Source organism: Eurosta solidaginis, chromosome 1, assembly GCF_040869045.1.
Source record: "Eurosta solidaginis isolate ZX-2024a chromosome 1, ASM4086904v1, whole genome shotgun sequence".
Taxonomy (NCBI): domain Eukaryota; kingdom Metazoa; phylum Arthropoda; class Insecta; order Diptera; family Tephritidae; genus Eurosta; species Eurosta solidaginis.
This window is the reverse complement of record NC_090319.1, coordinates 340,794,382-340,813,174: the sequence shown is the minus strand read 5'-3', so window position 1 is coordinate 340,813,174 and position 18,793 is coordinate 340,794,382. Positions and strand designations below refer to the sequence as shown.

The 18,793-nt window shown below is 36.4% G+C and overlaps 1 protein-coding gene across 1 annotated transcript in view; it reads left to right on the top strand.

Moving 5' to 3' along the window:
- The first annotated feature begins 356 nt into the window (after positions 1–356).
- beat-VI (beaten path VI) overlaps positions 357–18,793 on the top strand; it is an 89,900-nt gene continuing 71,463 nt past the window's right edge. The window contains exon 1 of the mRNA XM_067773540.1: positions 357–492. Coding sequence (XP_067629641.1) covers positions 408–492 — 85 coding nt within the window. The 5' untranslated portion in view covers positions 357–407. The remainder of the gene's footprint in view (positions 493–18,793) is intronic.

Below are 18,793 nucleotides of genomic sequence, written 5' to 3'. Positions count from 1 at the left end.
TGATATGTCTCTTCAATTCGAGTTGCCGGTTATGTTTGTGAAATATTATTCGTTGTACATAGGTATGGCTGCTTGCCTTTTTGTTGTTGTTGTGATTATTTACTAACAGTATAGTGATGTCAACATTAGCCACAATATGTTCAGTATGATATGAAAAAGCCCAAAACTGTCAATATTAAAATATAGAAAATCTAATTTCTATCGAGCTAGTACTTTTTTGGTTCTTAAGGTCTAGTTCTGAATCAGAAATTTGTATCACTAGTTACTGACTTCCGTATAGATTTGTTTAAACTTATGAGCTTCGTTCATATATTGCATAAGAATTCACAAATCTCTCGTTTGCTTTTTCTTTGCAGATATCCAATAAATAAATTTTGAGCAATAAATTAATCAACAGTTAAGCGAAAATGACTAGAAGGCATAGATTATTTCATGAATGGTTCAATCTATTTGCGCTAATTTGGATGATTATCGCAGATACTTGTTTTAACGGTAAGTTATATAGAATATGTGATATACTTTTATATATACATACAAAAACGAAGTTAAAGTATAAGGAACTATACATAAGTGGTATTCCGTAGTGATGGGTGGAACAGTTTGACTCAATTTTGACTCAAACTTTAAGTAATTTTTTATTAAGTGGTATTTATAGAAGTATGGATATTTTACCAACCACAGGCGAATAACAATTCGATACAAAGCTTATGAAATATACAACTCTGGTATTTAATAAACCCAAAAATGTAACGTTCTAATGAGAAACTTACAACCAATTGGAACCTGAACGTGATTTGTTTATTTCGCATGCGCATTTCCCTGAAGTGCTCCTTAGAAGTTAATTTTGAGTCAATGTTTACTCCTAGATATTTCAAAAATGTGCTTTGAGTTTATTCAATTATCTCCTATGGTTAGGACTACCTCAACAATTTCTGTCTTATTACTATCCATCTTCAGCACCATGTTCATCAGCCATTCTTTTATACTTCCATGCGCACGAGAATTTTTCCTATCGAATCGAACATATAAATTGGCCTTTATATGGCTAGTCGCACATCTTACCAGGTTTTAGCAGATGGACCAGTCTTTGCAGGTTGCTCTGTTTTCTTCCCCTTAATTTTACTCAACGCCGTTGTGTAAGCCGATCCTCAAGGATCAATATCGGCACTTTCCTGTTTCTGCGCTGCTTCCCTGTTTTGTCGTTCCACCTGTAAAGAGGATTCTAAATTACTTTGGCGCTACTTCTGAGCATGGCAGACGCCATTCCACTTCATTTAGATATTTGACGCGACAGGTCTTCCGCAAGTGTACTTCGTATTGTGGCATTATTCCATACATTATCAAATTTTTATGGCTAAAAATTTCACCTTCTCCTTTGTATTTGGTTGGAAGCTCTAAGCTTGCTGATAGCTTCGTGGTCGCTGTGTAGACGTTACTGATAGATCAATTTGCGTGTCTCGCTAATTCGCTACTACTAAACGTGAGATCTATATTTAATCGTCTACTGCCAGTGTCGAGTGGATATTTCCTTGATTCTTTTAGGAGTTCTGGCCGCAGGAGTGCAAGGATTTGGAGAAGAACTCTAACTCTATCGTTAGTTCGGCTACTAACCCATATTGTTGACAATGCATTGAAGTGTTCACCTATTATAAGTAAGTGCTTACCCTATAGTTATCCCAAGAATTATGCTCTCAAACTCCATGCTGGTAATACTCGGAGGTGCATAGCATGTAAATAGCTATATTCCTTTGATTTTAGCACACGTGAATCCGGCTATCGTTGGTGCCATTTTTTCCTGCGGAGTAGTTTTCCTGGTATCCAAATTGAGACTTTCCCAGCTGAGTCAGAGTACCAACCTTGCTCCTGAGTATTTCTGTATGGTCACGAACATACGGCTGTATCAAATCTTCCTTCAAATATTCTTTGGAATAAGAGATATTGCGCCGCTTGGGAGTCTTATTTCTTCCCCCCGTTGTGCGCTTGTTACTTTAAACTACGTAAACAATTAAAAATTAAATTCCTCTTTTTAAAAAAAAAAATAATGCTCTACATGTCTCTTTCGTATCCTTCCTGCTATATGGTGCAAAAACATGGACCATGACAACATCAGATGAGGACGACGCCGAGTATTGAGGCTTTACGCAAACACGAACATAGTCCAGCGAATTTAAAAAATATAACGGCAACGCTGGCTAGGACATGTTATGCGAATGAACGATGATGCTCCGGCTAGGAAAGTATTTTTGTCGCAACCCGCATATGGAAGCAGAAGCCGCCTTCATCGGCCCCCACTCCACTGGAAGTACTAGGTGGACTATGATTTAACTTCCCCTGGTGGGTGCGACCGATGGCTACCAGTTAAGCCAGCGAAGAAGCAAAAAAACGACGATGGGCATTGCCGTTTAAACGGTGACGCGCCAATTAAGTAAGAAAGTTATATGAGTATGAGAAAGAGGTAGGACAAGATGAGATAAGATTATTTACAAGTTTTTCCTCAGCTTAGCAAATACTAAAAATTTTGCACATGATGACTTTTTTTGAGTAAAGCTGAGGAGGCTTGCGATTTAAAAAACGATTAGCAATGAGGAATTGCAAACAATCACCTTCTTAAATGCTGAAGACAAATCAGCGTGTCAACATCGGTTCTCCTTTAGTTTTTATTTTTAAACTAATTTGCTGTATCCTATGACACCTTCTCCATATCAGCGCAAAATTCAAGAAGATCGATTGCTTTATTGATACATTCCTCATTTTTTGAAAATAATTCATAATCCTCCGAAAATCGTGCGTGCATCACTAATTCTTTTTTAGTGTTCTGGTTATAAGTAAAAACAAAAAAAAACCTATTGGTAAAAAAATAAAGTGATATGATATCGAGAGTATTTACCAAGCGCTAATAAGCACTCAGAAATGCGTGTTTCGCAATTATTTTCCGTAATCTTTTATCTGTATCAGCAACAAAGCAAAAAAATTTGAATCGAAACCAGCTGCATATATATATTTACTAACGGTTTAAAAAATTTGCGTTGAATTTGGCTGCATGATTCCGATGCATATACGCATATCATTTACCCGACTAGGATTGTGCCGGGTCTTTGGTAGGTATGCGTGTTACGAAGTATCCGGTGCTAATATGTAAATTTAAAGGTTTCGGATTGAGGCTGGGAATCCTTTTAAAATTACACTGGTTTAAGCAAAAATGTACCAGAGACACCATTATGAAATTCCTATGTAAAATCACCCCTTGATTTCTTAAATCAAGGTTATTTTTAATTCTATGGTAACGTTTTTGAGATATTTACGAATAACGGTTTTTTCCAAAAAAAAAAAAAATTGGGTCCACTTACTCATATATATCTCAAGAACGAATTGAGTAATTCCAAAAGGGTTTGAAGCTTTTATAAGGTACTAAAATTTGCAGTAAACTGTGCATACTACACTTTCTGCTAGACCCTGCATATTCAAAGATAACGAACAATCATTACGGATTTATTCCATTTTTTTGTAAAAATATACAAAAAATTTGTAATTTGCGAGGAAAGATCTCGAAAACTTTTTATTTTTTTGCAAATTTGTTTTTTGTTTTCTTCTCTCTAAGCTCTGTTCTATTACAAAAAAAATAAGCTGTAACTCAACAAAATCGATGGACTAATACAAAAGTTATAAGCATTCAAGTAAATATTCCCATTTAATACTTAAGTACGCTACTGGTACATATGTATATGTTAGTATTCGTACATCAGTTAGTTAGTGAATTTTAGTTACGTTCCAATGACGCGTGAACCAGATACGGATAGAAATTTAACATGCAAATGCAACAACAACGTTGTGATCCTGATATTTATCTGGTTCAATTTATGATCCGTATAGCAGTTCTGTTCGTTTCGTTTTTTGTAGTAGATTTTTTGACAGCTAACCACTTTTGAGTTGGTAGCACTCATGGCTCAACGATATAGTTGGCTCAACTCTACAGCAACAGCGTACCTTTGTTCAGATTGTCAAAACGAGCGTGCTGGTGTTGGGCGAATATAATGAAATGAAAACATAAAACTTAGCAGCTTTTGTGTGTAGTAAGAAAATATTGTCAATGTGTTGGTTTCGTTTTGAGTTAGCTATCTCCTTCTGACAATCTTTACTCCAGTGAAATGAAAATAATAAAATCAGCTAGTGGATGAGCCAACCATGTAGTTGAGCCATGGAAGCACTGAAATAAATATGTGTACATATATGTATACATAAGAGATTTCGCCATATTTAAAAGCAAAAACACGGAAAAGGTAAACAACTTGAAGAAAATGTAAGGAAAATAAATAGTTTGTTTACGTGCGGAACTACTTAAATGTTAATCATTCTATCTGCAATTTTTGTGTACGTTTCTTCTTATTTTCAACAAAAAATATGTTTTATATTAGTGCTACCAACTTTCGATTAAGTTGACCCAGATCGTTCCAATGAGATTTGATCGTGAGCCAGAGCACGTTAGGTCAATGAAACGCCCTAATTAACACATATGTACCAGTAGGGTACTTAAGTATTAAATGGATATATTTACTTGAATGCTTATAACTTTTGTATTAGTCCATCGATTTTGTTTGTTTTATTTTTTTTTGTAATAGAACAGAGCTTAGCGAAAAAAAAAAACAAATCTGCAAAAAAATAAAAAGTTTTCGAGATCCTTCCTCGCAAAGTACAATTTTTTTATATTTTTACAAAAAAAATTGAAAAAATCCATAATAATTGTTCGTTTTCTTTGAATCCGCAGGGACTAGCAAAAAGTGGTGTATACACAGTTTATAGCAAATTTTATTACCTTTTAAAAATTTCAACCCGGTTTGGAATTGCCCAATTCGTTCTTGAGATACATATATGATTAAGTGGACCAAATTTTTTTTTTTTTTTTTTTTTTTTTTGGAAAAAACCGGTATTCGTAAATATCTCAAAAACGTTACCATAGAATTAAAAATAACCTTGATTTTCGAAATTAGGGGGTGAGTTTACATAGGAATTTCATAAGAGCGTCTCTGGTGCAGAAAAAAAATTGGAGTTTGTGATCCAGGGTTTTCGGAAGATAGCAAACAAGTTTCATTCTGAAAATATTTGCTTAAAACCTGTGTTGTGGAAGCCTTTGGAAAAATTTCAACAAATTTGAATATCACAAAAAACAACCAAGGCATGACGTAGCTGAATGCGTTTATAACCATTTCGACTATCGTAGGAGTGCGGGTTCGACTCCCACTCCCGGGAGAAAAGGCTTTGAAGAGATTTACAAGGTATAATCGAAACAGCTGTCGCCTTGCCCGTCCTTATGTCACGTTGTTTAAATTTTCCCCAAAATTATTAAATAAATTACAAAAGGATTTCATTATCTTCTTTGTTGTTGTTGTTGTAGCGATAAGATTACTCCCCGAAGGCTTTGGGGAGTGTTATCGATGTGACGATCCTTTGCCGGATACAGATCCGGTACACTCCTGTAACACAGCACCATTAAAGTGCTAGCCTGACCATCTCGGGAACGATTTATATGGCCAAATTAAACCTTCAGGCCATCCGTCCCTCCCCAATCCCAAGTTTCATGAGGAGATTGGGGTCGCCAAAAACTCGTCTGTTAGAGAAGCAGGATTCGCCGCGGATAGGTGAGGTTGACAATTGGGTTTGGATAAGCTATATATTGCGCTGGTAACCTGAAGGGTTGCCCTACACAGCCCCTTGAATCTGGTATTTTAGTCGCCTCTTACGACAGTCATACCTACCGCGGGTATATTCTGACCCCCTAATCCGCTGGGGAATCTTTATCCTCGTACTTGCCACTATTTTTTATATATTTTGAGCAACTTCTAACTAGCGGAGAACACATCGTTAATTTTTTGACAACAAAAGCAAGAGCTTTTCGATAACAAGCCGCTTTTATATAACAAATTTAAGATAGCAAATCAAAAACTTTTGAATAGAAATCGATAATTTTTCAATAATTAATCGATAATTCTTTAATTATAACTCTATTAAAAATTGATAGCCTCTCGAAAATTATAAATTATGTACAGCAAATCAATAACTTTTGAAGACAAATCGATAAGTGTTCAATAAATAATCGATAATTATTTAATTATAACTACATTAAAAATCGTTAGCCTCTCGAAAATAAGCCGGTAACTATTTAAAAATACGCTTATATTAAATTGGACACACTTCGATAACAAATCAATAATATCGACGAGAAATGAGAAAGTTCATAATAAGATTTCGATAACTTTTCGCTGTGAACTCGAATATTTTTCCATAATGAATCGATAACTTTTTCATATCAAGCCGTTAAAAAATCAAAAGCCCATCGATGACTGGTTATGCATGCTTCTAACAGTTCGGTGAAAAATCAAGAAACGATCACTCATCCCCAAGAAAAGTATATTACGCCTATATCTCGTCAATGACAGACCGTCTACTCGATAAATAACTGTTGACACTTCGATAAGAAATTTATAACACGCCATCAATTTTTGTTTCCGACTTCGGTTTTCACTTCTTGTCTTTCCTTCTCTCCTGCTTTTACCTTTTCTTTCCATTCGCATTCCCTTCCTTTATATGCGATATTAAACAGACTTATTCAGCGCTGGTTAAGCTGTTGTGAATTTGGCAAAGCCCACAAAAGTTTCTACCTGACAAAATAACTTTGTTAAAATGAGATTTACATAATAGAGGATGTAGATTTTTCACATACTAGGTGAATTTGTATGCTCCACATGTCTAGATACCTTACCGATACGCCACTAGATGATATATTCGTACGCAGCCTGACTTTTAGTTTACATCGTACACTTTTTTTGTGATCTGTGGAACTTTATAAAGTGCGCGGCAGCAGTACTTGATATGTGAGCAACTTTTAACTACTGCTGGATTACATCGGCAGGCCTAAGGGGTATAGCAGTGAGCCAGTGGGAACGCGATCAATTTGGTGTTGTGTTATTTGCTCAGGATACAGAAAAGTATTTGGCTGATGTTGTTGTTGTAGCGATAAGGATATTCGCCGAAAGTTTTGGGTAGTGTTATCGATTTTGGTAGTCCTAAGTCCGACCATCTCTGGAATGATTAAATATGAACCAACCTGAACCTGAACCTATTTTGATATTCTTTTTATTAGAGGCTGAATTGAAGAACTCTTTACTTTTCCGCCTTAGGCTTTATGCTGGTAAACTTGATTTTGATGATATGGCTGCGAAGAGGTCATTTTAGTTTTCTTGTTGGATCACAATCAGTTTTAGAATATTTCCTATAAATTGTGCTTTCATGTTTCTGCTGCTGTCCATGAGCGGAGGAGGACGTCTTCTTGTTTAGTGGCGTTGAAGAGATAGAATACTGATATTGTAGAACTTATCGCAGATTTAACGGCTATATTTGGCATTCCAACAGTTCCTCGGGACTTATTTTCTGCAATTATATGTGTTGCATCCAATACTTCCTGCTCTGTTATTCGTAGGATTTCCATACCATTAAGACCTCGCTTTGATAGTTCAAGTAAGATTGCGTCGGGAAAAGAGTTTCGACGATTCCTCTCATTAGCATTGGTAGATTTATCTGATATCTTGCTCTTTTTTTAGCCATCACCGTTCTGTGAGCAAATCCCTACATAACAAGATTGGAACTATTCATAAGTTCCTTGAATCTCATTTATACAGCAATTTTAAGCGCTGTTATTTGGGCTATATAGGTACTGCGTTGCTCGTCATATCGTGGTGACATATAACAGGTCTACTCCAAGCTCGGACACCCAAATTTGGCCATAACTTTTTATCGCTCATCGGTGATTCGATTATTTTGGTTAATCCCTATCCGGCTCAACTCTAGTTTTAACGGTATTATTTTTATCAAATTTTTTTGAACTATGCAATGCCATATTTTGCATTTTTGTTGTTGTGCTCGCGCATAGCAATGCGGCAGTTAATTGAACTTTAATCACATGTACGGCTATTTCATTTTTAATTGTGTTTCCAGTTTTTTTTCTTATGTGTGCAGCTGCAGGCCACAGTTGTATTTTTGTTGTTTTATCACTGCACAATGCTGCACCAGCAGTCAGGGGCCAACATCAACAGAAAAGTTTATTACCCAATCGATGGCCATAAAAATGAATAAAAAACTAATGCAAAAAATTCAGAAATAAAATTGATCCTTCAGAATGCAGAATGTGGTGACTTTGTTATTGGAATGCGATACTACATAAATAGATATATATATAGGTGTGTATGTGTACACGAAATTCACTTAACGCCAATTTAAGTGCGTGTGCCAAAAAAATTGGTAGCCAGTGGTTGAAGCCACCAATATTTTCGAATGAAACAGGTGTTCGTTCATAGTATGCAATTTTGTTGTAATGTGAGGACCTGAGCATGGTTGCCATACGATATTTTTTATTATAAACCGAAAATTCATCATTGAGTTGACCAATAACGCTTTGAGGCGTTGTTATATCAACACACAATAACCCAGTTGAGTATAAGAGTTTGTGTGTAAAGCAAATATCGTACGGTAGATTGTTTCACAGATATCGATTAGTTCACCCGCGCTTTGTGACGCATAGTATCTTAAACGGGAAAAGTTGTATATAGACCCAGTCAATCCTTGAAACCGTTTCGAAAATGTTTTAAAATATGCGCATAAGAATATTTCTAATCCCAAAAACATAAAATAGCGAGTATCGCAATCTGGTCGCAAGTTTACAGATTTTTGATGTGCAAACATCTTTTCTCACTCTACGGAAGAATCCTTAATGTAAGAGTAAGGTGTAAATAGCGAAAGCGTAATAGTAACAGTAAGCTTAGTCTTTGTAAGTAGTATGCTATAGGGGGAATATATTGAATGTAAATCCAGGCACTTTGTGGGGTTTTGGTGATCTGTATGAAGAATGTTCGGATTTACGTTGTCATTACATTGTAGCGCTATGTGAGGACAATGTATGTGGTACAGCAGACATATTTATATATATACAGCAGACATATTTTACGTAGTGCATCAAAATTTCTACCTGGTTGATATCAAATTCAAGAAGCCAAATTTTTATTTTTTTGAAAAACACAGATCTGGATCTAATATCTCGTATATTTTCTGGAATGGAATTAAAAAGTTTTCAGGATAAGACAGTGTAGGAATTTCTAAACAATATTGTTCGAAAAATTGGCAAAGAAACATGTGTGCATGTTGGATTTTGCAAATAGCTACGTCTCATGTAAACAAAATTTTAAACTTTTTAATAGAACAAATGCCGAACTGGGAATATATTTTACCTTCTAAATAAGTCAAAGGAGTGAGTTCAACGTGGACAATTAAAAATTTTTCAGTTAATTAATTGATTTTATTGGAGTGAGCATCACGCCAGCAACTTATTCAATATTGACTTATCTTGTTTTGTTGAAGTTCCGACAGGGTGGATAAATGATGTATATTGGGACGATTTTCCGTCATCCCTTGTCAGATTTGGTTTTGGGACAAACCGGTTTCGGCGTTGTGCCATAATCAGTGTCGATTTTCGTTCGACACTGATGATGGCACAACGCCAAAACTTGTTTGTCTCAAAACCACATTTAATAAAGGATGACGGAAAATCGTTCCAATATATATCATTATTCCATATTCTTATTTTGAATGAAATATACCATATAAACTGTTTTCAATGTATGGTTTGAAACGTATTTTCTGCGACGGTAAAGTATATGATTGGATGAAAGTAAGAATTTTCTTATAGTTGCGATTTGTTCATTCCAGTTTATATTACAGTCAATTGTGACTCCTAGGTATTTGAAACTATCCACTTTTTCAATTTCAAATCAGTTAGAGTCACATACTGTACTATTATTGAAAAAAACACTCATAACGATGGTTGGAGCACTTATTACTATATAGGATATTACGCTTGCATATTGCACTGTGAAAAGTTATATTAAGATTTGTGCTTCTTGAAGTTTTGGACCAAAGCACACACAAATTATATACAAGACTGCGGCTTTGTTTGAAACAAAGAGCCAGATGCATAATGGAAAACATTAGCAAATACGTCGTGTTTATTACTGATAAAAAGTATTTACAAAAACAAATCCTGTGGTTAGGTATTCAGGTTTAAGCTGAAATTTGCTACACTTAATTAGATTAGTTGAACTGAAAGGCCGCGGTTAATGAATAAAACTTCCTTTTGGTTTGTTTTATATTCATAAATTTTAATTTTGGTCGATATTTCTACTTCAATCTGAAGTCATCATCAGGGACATATGGACATGTATGATCGACCCATCGATGATGATGACTTCAGATTGGAGTCGAAATATCGACCAAAATTAAAATTTATGAATATAAAACAAACCAAAAGGAAGTTGTATTCATTAACCGCGGCCCTTCAGCTCAAATAATATAATTAATTGCAACATTCAAGGTTACTAAATTTTATCAAAATGAAATTTGTTACTTTTTTTAAGTTAGATTAAAATGAAAACAGAGAATAAAATAAAATTTAAAAAATAAATCAAATAAAATAATACGAAAAATAAAATAAAATAAAATAAAATAAAAGAAGTAAAACAAAAAAAATATGACATAATAAAACAAAATAAAAAATCAAAATAAAACAATATAAAATAAATTAAAAAATAAAAATTTAATTAAATGAAATCAAATAAGAGGGCTAAGTTCGTATGTAATCGAACATTACATACTCAGCTGAGAGCTTTGGAGACAAATGATATCTATATATATAAAAGATATGTCGAAAAAAATTTGATTGAGGCATGTCCGTCCGTCCGTCCACCTGTTAACACGATAACTTGAGTAAATATTGAGATATCTTCACCAAATATAGTACACGAGCTTACCTGGACCCAGAATAGATGGTATTAAAAATGAGCGAAATCGGATGATAACCACGCCTACTTCTTATATATATAACATTTTGGAAAACACAAAAACCTGATTATTTAGTAAATAATACACATATAATTTTGAAATTTGACGTGTGGACTGATATTAAGACTCTTGACAAAAGTATGAAACAATTTTTTAGAATGGGCGAGGCACCGCCCACTTGTGATAAAATCAATTTTACAAATACAATTAATCATAAATCAAAAATCGTTAAACCTATCGTAACAAAATTCGGCAGAGAGGTTGCCTTTACTATAAGTAATGCTTTGAAGAAAAATTAATGAAATCGGTTAAGGACCACGCCCACTTTTATATAAAAGATTTTTAAAAGGGTCTTGAACGAATAAAATAAGCTATATCTTTGCAATAAAGAGCTTTATATCAATGGTATTTCATTTCCTAAGGCCGAGCTTCTCTTCCAATTTGCGTCGTGCTCCTCTTGATTTTCCCTACAAATTGGCCGGACGAGACCTACATGTTTTATGCCGACTCCGAACGACATCTGCAAAGCAGATGAGTTTTCACTGAGAGCTTTTTATGGCAGAAATACACCCTGAGCGCTTGCCAAACACTGCCGAGGGGAGACCCCGCTTAGAAAAAACTTCTTCTAATTGAAAAACCTTATATCTAAAATTTTGATGTTGCTTTGTCCGGGGTGTGAACCCAGAGCATACGGTGTGGTAAGCGGAGCACGCTACCGTCACACCACGGCGGACGCCAAGACAAGCTCGGCCTTAGATCTCTTCGGAGGTTATCGCGCCTTACATTTATTTAATTTTTTATTTATTTCATTTCCCAAGTGGATTTATAAAAATAAATAGGAAAAACTTCAAATTTAAAAAAAGGCGTGGCACCGCCCCTTTTATGACTAAGCAATCTTCTATGTTTCGGGAGCCATAACTCAGAGAAAAATTAACGGATCGTAATAAAATTGGGTACACGAATTTTTCCTATAGCATGAAATATTTCTAGGAAAAATGGGCGAGATCGGTTAAAGACCACGGCAACTTAGATATAAAACAAATTTAAAAGGGTCGTTGACTAGAATAATAAGCTATAACTTAGCAAAAAATAGTTTTGAATCAATGGTATTTCACTTATCAAGTTTTATTGTAAGAGAAAATGGTGAGAAATTTTTTTTTTTAAATGGGCGGTGCCACGTGTTATGTAGAAAAGTAATTTATCTGAAATGAAATGTGCAATTGAAGCTCACGCTGAGTATATAATGTTCGGTTACACCAGAACTTAGGCACCTTTACTTGTTATATATACAACCTTTTGGAAAACACAAAAACGTAATTATTTAGTAAATAATACACTAGAAATATTACTTGTTGTAACCTAACGTGAGTATCGAATTTTGTTACGAGGGATTTATTTATTATTATTTTTTTTTTGAGGCTCTTGAAATATTGTTTAATGCTTGACAGAAAAACGTCTCCCCATTTCCTCTTACAATAAAACTTGGTAACTGAAATACCATTGATTCAAAACTATTATTTGCTAAGTTATAACTTACTATTCAAGTCTACAACGTGCGTGGTCCTTAACCGATCCCGTCCATTCTCACTAGAAACATTTCCTGCTATAAAAAGAGTATATATTCCCAATTTTATCGCGATATGTTATTAATCTTTCTTCGAGTTATGGCTCCCGAAACAAGAAAGCTGCTTAGTCGAAACAAGGGCAGTGCCACGACCGTTTTAAATTTTTTTAATATTTTCTTATTTTTGTTGTAAAATAACATTGATATTAAGCTCATTTTCGCAAAGATATAGCTTATTTTATTCGTCCACGACCTTTTTAAAAATCTTATATATAAAGTGGGCGTGGTCCTAAACCGATTTCGTAAATTTTTTTTCGAAGAATTCTTTCTAGTAAAGGCAACTTCTGTGCCGAATTTAGTTATGATAGGTTTAACGGATATTGATTTATGGATTATTTATATTTAAAATTGGTTTTATCACAAATGGGCAGTGCCACGCGCATTTTCAAACATTTTTCAAATTTTTATCAAGAGTCTCAATATCAGTCCACACATCAAATTTTAACGTTACTAAATAACTAGTTTTTTGTGCTTTCCAAAATGTTATTCATATAAAAATTGGTGGTTATCTTCAAATTTCGCTCATTTTAAATAAAAATGGGTGACGAGTGCCAATGAACCCATATAAAAAAATTTCCAAAAGATATGTCATTATTCACTGAAGTTATCGTGATCACAGACAGAGGGACGGATGGACGGACGAGCATGGCTAAATTAAAGCATTTTGATATAAAAAAGTCTATATTAATCTCGATACGTTTATGCCGTTACGATCCACCATTATTTTACCAAATTTAATATATTCTGTTTGCAGAGCACGCCGAGTATACCAATAAGTTGTTGTTATGGGTTGTTAAACATTAGTGAAAAGGCGACTTAGCTCTTTTCAAAAAGCCCGAAAGTATTTGTTTTTGGTAAAGTTACCATGTTGTGGTTAAGTTCAACCCATGGGCGAGCTATAGTTAACTTAAAAACATTTGTTTCTTGGACGTTCACTTTTATTTTTCCCATCGAACTTAACGAGGACCAATTCTTTTTTTGTAAAACAGTGCAACAATGTTATAGACATTGGGGATGGTGATATTTTAAATAAATATGACATTTTTAGTTTCTAATAAATCTTTTAGAGATCCTAGTGAGCCGCGACCGAAATACCTTTGCCTAGTTCTGGTAAGCGGTGGACAATCAAGTATAAAATATTTCGAAGACTTCTATTCAATTTCAACTCGTCATTCTCCAGCTGCATTAATGGTTTTTCAATATGTTCAGAAGTACCGCACAGCCTCTCATTTGGACAGTTACCCGTCAAAGCCCCAATCACCATTGAGTGAGGCGCCTTGATGAACCCAATTATTTTAGCAGACCTTCTGCTATACACTTCTGGTCAGTAGGATCCCGCTATCCTGCAATTGGTAGTGTCTGTCTTTTGGTTTGATCCGGAGACTATATTATCTTCATCTTAAACTGTTTGACGCAAGCGCAGGCGAAATCAAACATTTCAGTTCCACCTCCGATCGCACCTACGTCGAACTCAGATCCTTGATAACTGTTTGGCAGTCGAAATAGGTGTTGAGTTCTCTAACCGTAGTAGCACTGGAAAGCGTACCATGTACCGTATCCTCAATTACGTCAACCTTCGCTTTGAAGACGCTGCAGCGATCACGTTATTAAAAATTGCGGCTTACATCGAGCTCCTCACAAAAAACCCTCTTCCAACCTTACCGTAAAACTTCGATCCATCGGTACACTGAATTTTCACTTACGACTGGCACTGTTGACAAATGCAAATTCAAGGCTGCATGAAAACGAGTCCAGCTACTACTTCCAACTGAATACATGCAATTATTTTAATACGTAGATTCAATACAAAAGTGGAGTATTTTACATTTATATGCAAATTTAATTTAAAGTTGTTGTAAGTATGTAGGTACGTAATCAATTATATAAATATGCAAATTCATTCATTAAGTAATACATTATGCAATAAGCAAATTCCACATGCAAAATTCCAGCGCATTCCCATATTTTAACAAATTGCTTTTTCACGTTGTTGACTAATTTCAAGCAACTGGCACAGATGACGAACAAACCCCAGCGGGTTAGGGGGTCAGAATATACCCGCGGTAGGTATGCCTGTCGTAAGAGGCGACTAAAATGCCAGATTCAAGGGGCTGTGTAGCGCAACCCTTCAGGTTGCCAGCGCAATATAGAGCTTCTCCAAACCCAATTGTCAACCTCACTTATCCGCGGCGAATCCTGTTTCACTAACAGACGAGGCTCTGGCGACCCCAAGCTCCTCAAGGAACTTGGGGTGGGGAGGGAGGGATGGCCTGAAGGTTTAACGTGGCCACATAAATCGTTCCCAAGATGGTCGGGCTAGCACTTTAATGATGCTGTGTTACCGGAGCGTACCGGATCTGTATCCGGCAAAGGACCATCACATCGATAACACTCCCCAAAGCCTTCGGGGAGCAACCTTATCGCTACAACAACAACAACAACAACAACGAACAAAAAGAAACAGTTAAGGACATGACTATCTGCGGTTGGGTCGAAGTCCGTACACCTTTCATGAAATCATTTGAAAAACTTACATCGCAGAACATTTTTTCCAAGTAGTTGGTCGCCGCTGTGGTGATGGCGTGCTTTGCAGCGAATTCTGATACACTTACATGGGACAAACAGGACGACAAGTAAGAATGAGGTTCAGAGAACAAATTAGAGATTACAGCAAAGAAACACGGAATCCAACCATTATACCAGAGTCAAACTTTGCGAATCATATGGTCAACAATAAATGCTCCCCAGCAAACATCAATAAAACAGTCAAGGTCCTTCACATGCAAGCAAAATTCCGATAGCTGAACTTACAAAAAACATTCGACAGTAGAATAGTAAACAAACTGACAAACACAATTCCTTATGCAATAGGTCTTTGAACCTTTAAAACGTAAAAAAGAAATAACAGGTACAACAGACCTAAACTTCCCCACAAATAAATACAAAACAAAAAACCAAACACAAATACACAAAAAAGCTGAAACGACAAAAATTATTGATTTCTACCTATCTCAGCGAACCACAAAAAATGATCAGTGAAACCCACTCCTATTTCCGAATGAGTACATAACACACACATACACATATACATACCCAAGCATTCCGTTTGGCCATACCTGCTCATGTACTTACGAACAACTCATATAAGTGAAACAACAACAACAGATCACAACGATAAATTACACTGATGATGGCGCAACGCCGGAACCTGTTTGTCTTAAGACCAAATTCAACAATGGATGACGGAAATTCGTTCCAATACACATCAATTATCCTCTCTGCAAAAAACCTGCTACAAGGTGGAAAAAGACGCTGTGGTGCGATGCGAAGAGTTGAGTCTCTCTGGGGACCTCTATATAAAAAAAATAAAATATTTGGTTTAGTTGCGAAGACGGCGCAATATTAATCCAGCCCGTGGTACTTGTCACTTCCGTGCTATCTCTCAGAATTTCTACCAAGCTGTACGAGATAAGATTCCATATATACCTTACGCAGTCGAGTAGCTTTCCTCAACGTTTTCAAAGCCAATCCTTCTAGGTGCGATAAGCTTCGAATTTTTGGTATACCGATTGTCAAGCAAATTCTCACATTATGTTCTAATTCCAAATACAGTCAATCCGGACGTCTGTCTAAAAAAATCGGCTGGCATTACCAAGAAGTTGTTAAGAGTTGGGAAAGGATATATAATGCCATATTATGCGAAACTTTGAAACGAAACGAAGATAAGATAATAAAATCTTACGGCTATGAAGTTTGAATAAGTTCCGAGATAAGTTGTATAAAATGAGGAGATATCTAATAAATAAGTACATGAAGAGTTTGGAAGAAGCTGGCGATAACTGACAACAATTGTTGTCATCACGGACAGGATGTACAGAAGCCTGAACTAACGGCGCGTTTGTTAAAGCCTATGATATCAATATTTTTCGGTCCTATAGTGCCATCGAATTTTTAATCTGTTGCTTTAGGGTAAAAAAGACGTACGATAGTTATTCGCCTTTTTCCAAGCTCCGTTTGCTGTCGAGTGCCTCGCAGAGGTCCTTTTTTAATCCACACGGAGCTGGTAGTGTTGATCAATGCCAATGAAAAAAATATATTAGCTCTGCCCATAACTCCAGATCAGACAAGTAAACAAGCGTCTTCATTCGCGCTGTCAAACAATGTTTTAAGTTGGCACAAAGATGGTTCTTGTCGTTGTTATCGTAGCGTACAGACACCTCCGGAAGGATTTGGAAATTCTCTCGATGTTGATTGTCCCTTGCCGGATATAGATCTGTTACGTTCCAGTAAAAAGCAGCATTAAGGTACTTTCCCGACCATCTCGGGCCCGAATTAATATGAATACGTTGAACCTTCTAGGCAAGCTTCCCGCCTATATGTTAAAATAGGTGGTGCGTCTTTAACCGCCGCCCTGTTAGTCTTTAGTCGAGATAATGTTATTTTCACTTTATCACAGTCGGATGACGGAAAGTATATTTCGGCATCAATAACAAGGGTATCAGGTTCATCTTCTTCCTAGCTTTCAAGTAATGGAGAGCTATTTTATCTTGTACCACCAGACTATATAATATGGCCAAATGTTTAAGCTACCGACTGTCTTACCCTCAAAAATAATGGGTTAAAGTTCGATCAAGACATATATTTTGGCGATCATGCATCCGAAGATGTACCCAAAGTTCAGAGGGAGGGGTTCTTACTTACTTACTTAATTGGCGCTTAACCGTTTAAACGGTTATGGCCGTCCAACAAGGCGCGCCAGTCGCTCATTCTCTCTGCCAACCGGCGCCAATTGGTCACACCAAAGGAGTTGAAATCGTTTTCCACCTGGCCCTTCCAACGGAGTGTGGGCCGCCCTCTACTCTGCTTCCATAGGCGGGTTCCGATATAAACACTTTGTTGGCCGGAGCGTCATCTTTCATTTGCATAACATGGCCTAGCCAGCGCAGCCGCTGCGTTTTAATTCGCTGGACTATGTTGATGTCTGCGTATAGCTCGTACAGCTTATCGTTAAATTTTCTTCGATACTCGCCATCGCCAACGCGCGACGGAGGGGTAACAAAATCATAAAATCTCTGGCCGGCTATCCCCAATATGGTCGGCGAGCACAAAATAAACACACTGAGGGAAATTGCAGGCCTGCCAAAACATCTCGGTCAGAACTGCCACGGGATGTCTTTTTGTACACAGTGAGGCGAAATTACTCTCCATCAAGGAGAGAAATTAAACCTGATCATACCAATAGACATAATTTTGAAGGGACCCTCCTCCCAGGAACTTAAAAAATCATCTCCCTATAAAAAATCCGGCGCTTGAGAATAAAGCTGTATGGAGAAATAGAGCATGAAATGCTTCTCAAAAGCATCCACAAAATGTCATAGGACAATTATGCTATAGATTGCCTGGTGCGCCTCATTCTTAAAGACAAACATCCTGATCTCGCAGTTGAGGAAAGTGGCCTCCCCAGGGAGACGTGGATCAGTTAGTTCAACTCCGATTTGGGTACTGTTATATGTTAAACTCTTACTTATCTCGACCCCGACTTACCCAATGAACGTCCCGTTAGAGATATTGATGGAAATTTGGGAATAATTGCACCTCTTTGAATGGGCCGAAGCACCGCTACAACAACAACAACCAAAGGCTCATTTTCGTGCCTGGTATAAAAATGTTGCTAATGATAATAGCAGCTCCTGGTGCTCAACATTGTTAAAAGGAAAGTGTTTGTAAATGGATATTCGCATGTATATTTGTACATGTGTCTTTTTTACATATATATAGTAGAGTTACCATAATTAAAAATAAAAATAAATGTAAGGCGCGATAACCTCCGAAGAGATCTAAGGCCGAGCTTCTCTTCCAATTTGCGTCGTGCTCCTCTTGATTTTTCCCTACAAATTGGCCGGAAGGGACCTACATGTTTTATGCCGACTCCGAACGGCATCTGCAAGGCAGATGAGTTTTCACTGAGAGCTTTTCATGGCACAAATAAACTCGGAGCGCTTGCCAAACACTGCCGATGGGCGACCCCGTTTAGAAAAATTTCTTTTAATTGAAAAACCTTATTTCTAAAACTTTGATGTTGCTTTGCCCGGGGATCGAACCCAGGGCATACGGTGTGGTAGGTAGAGTACCATCACACCACGGTAGCCGCCATAATTGCTTCTCCATTTAATGTGTTAATTTGCATTCTTATTAAGGTTGTTCAGAACAGATTTTTTTTTTTTTTTAACATTTAAAAATATTTAAAAATGTTTTCAATGCCAAACTATTTCATAAATCTTCTTCATATGA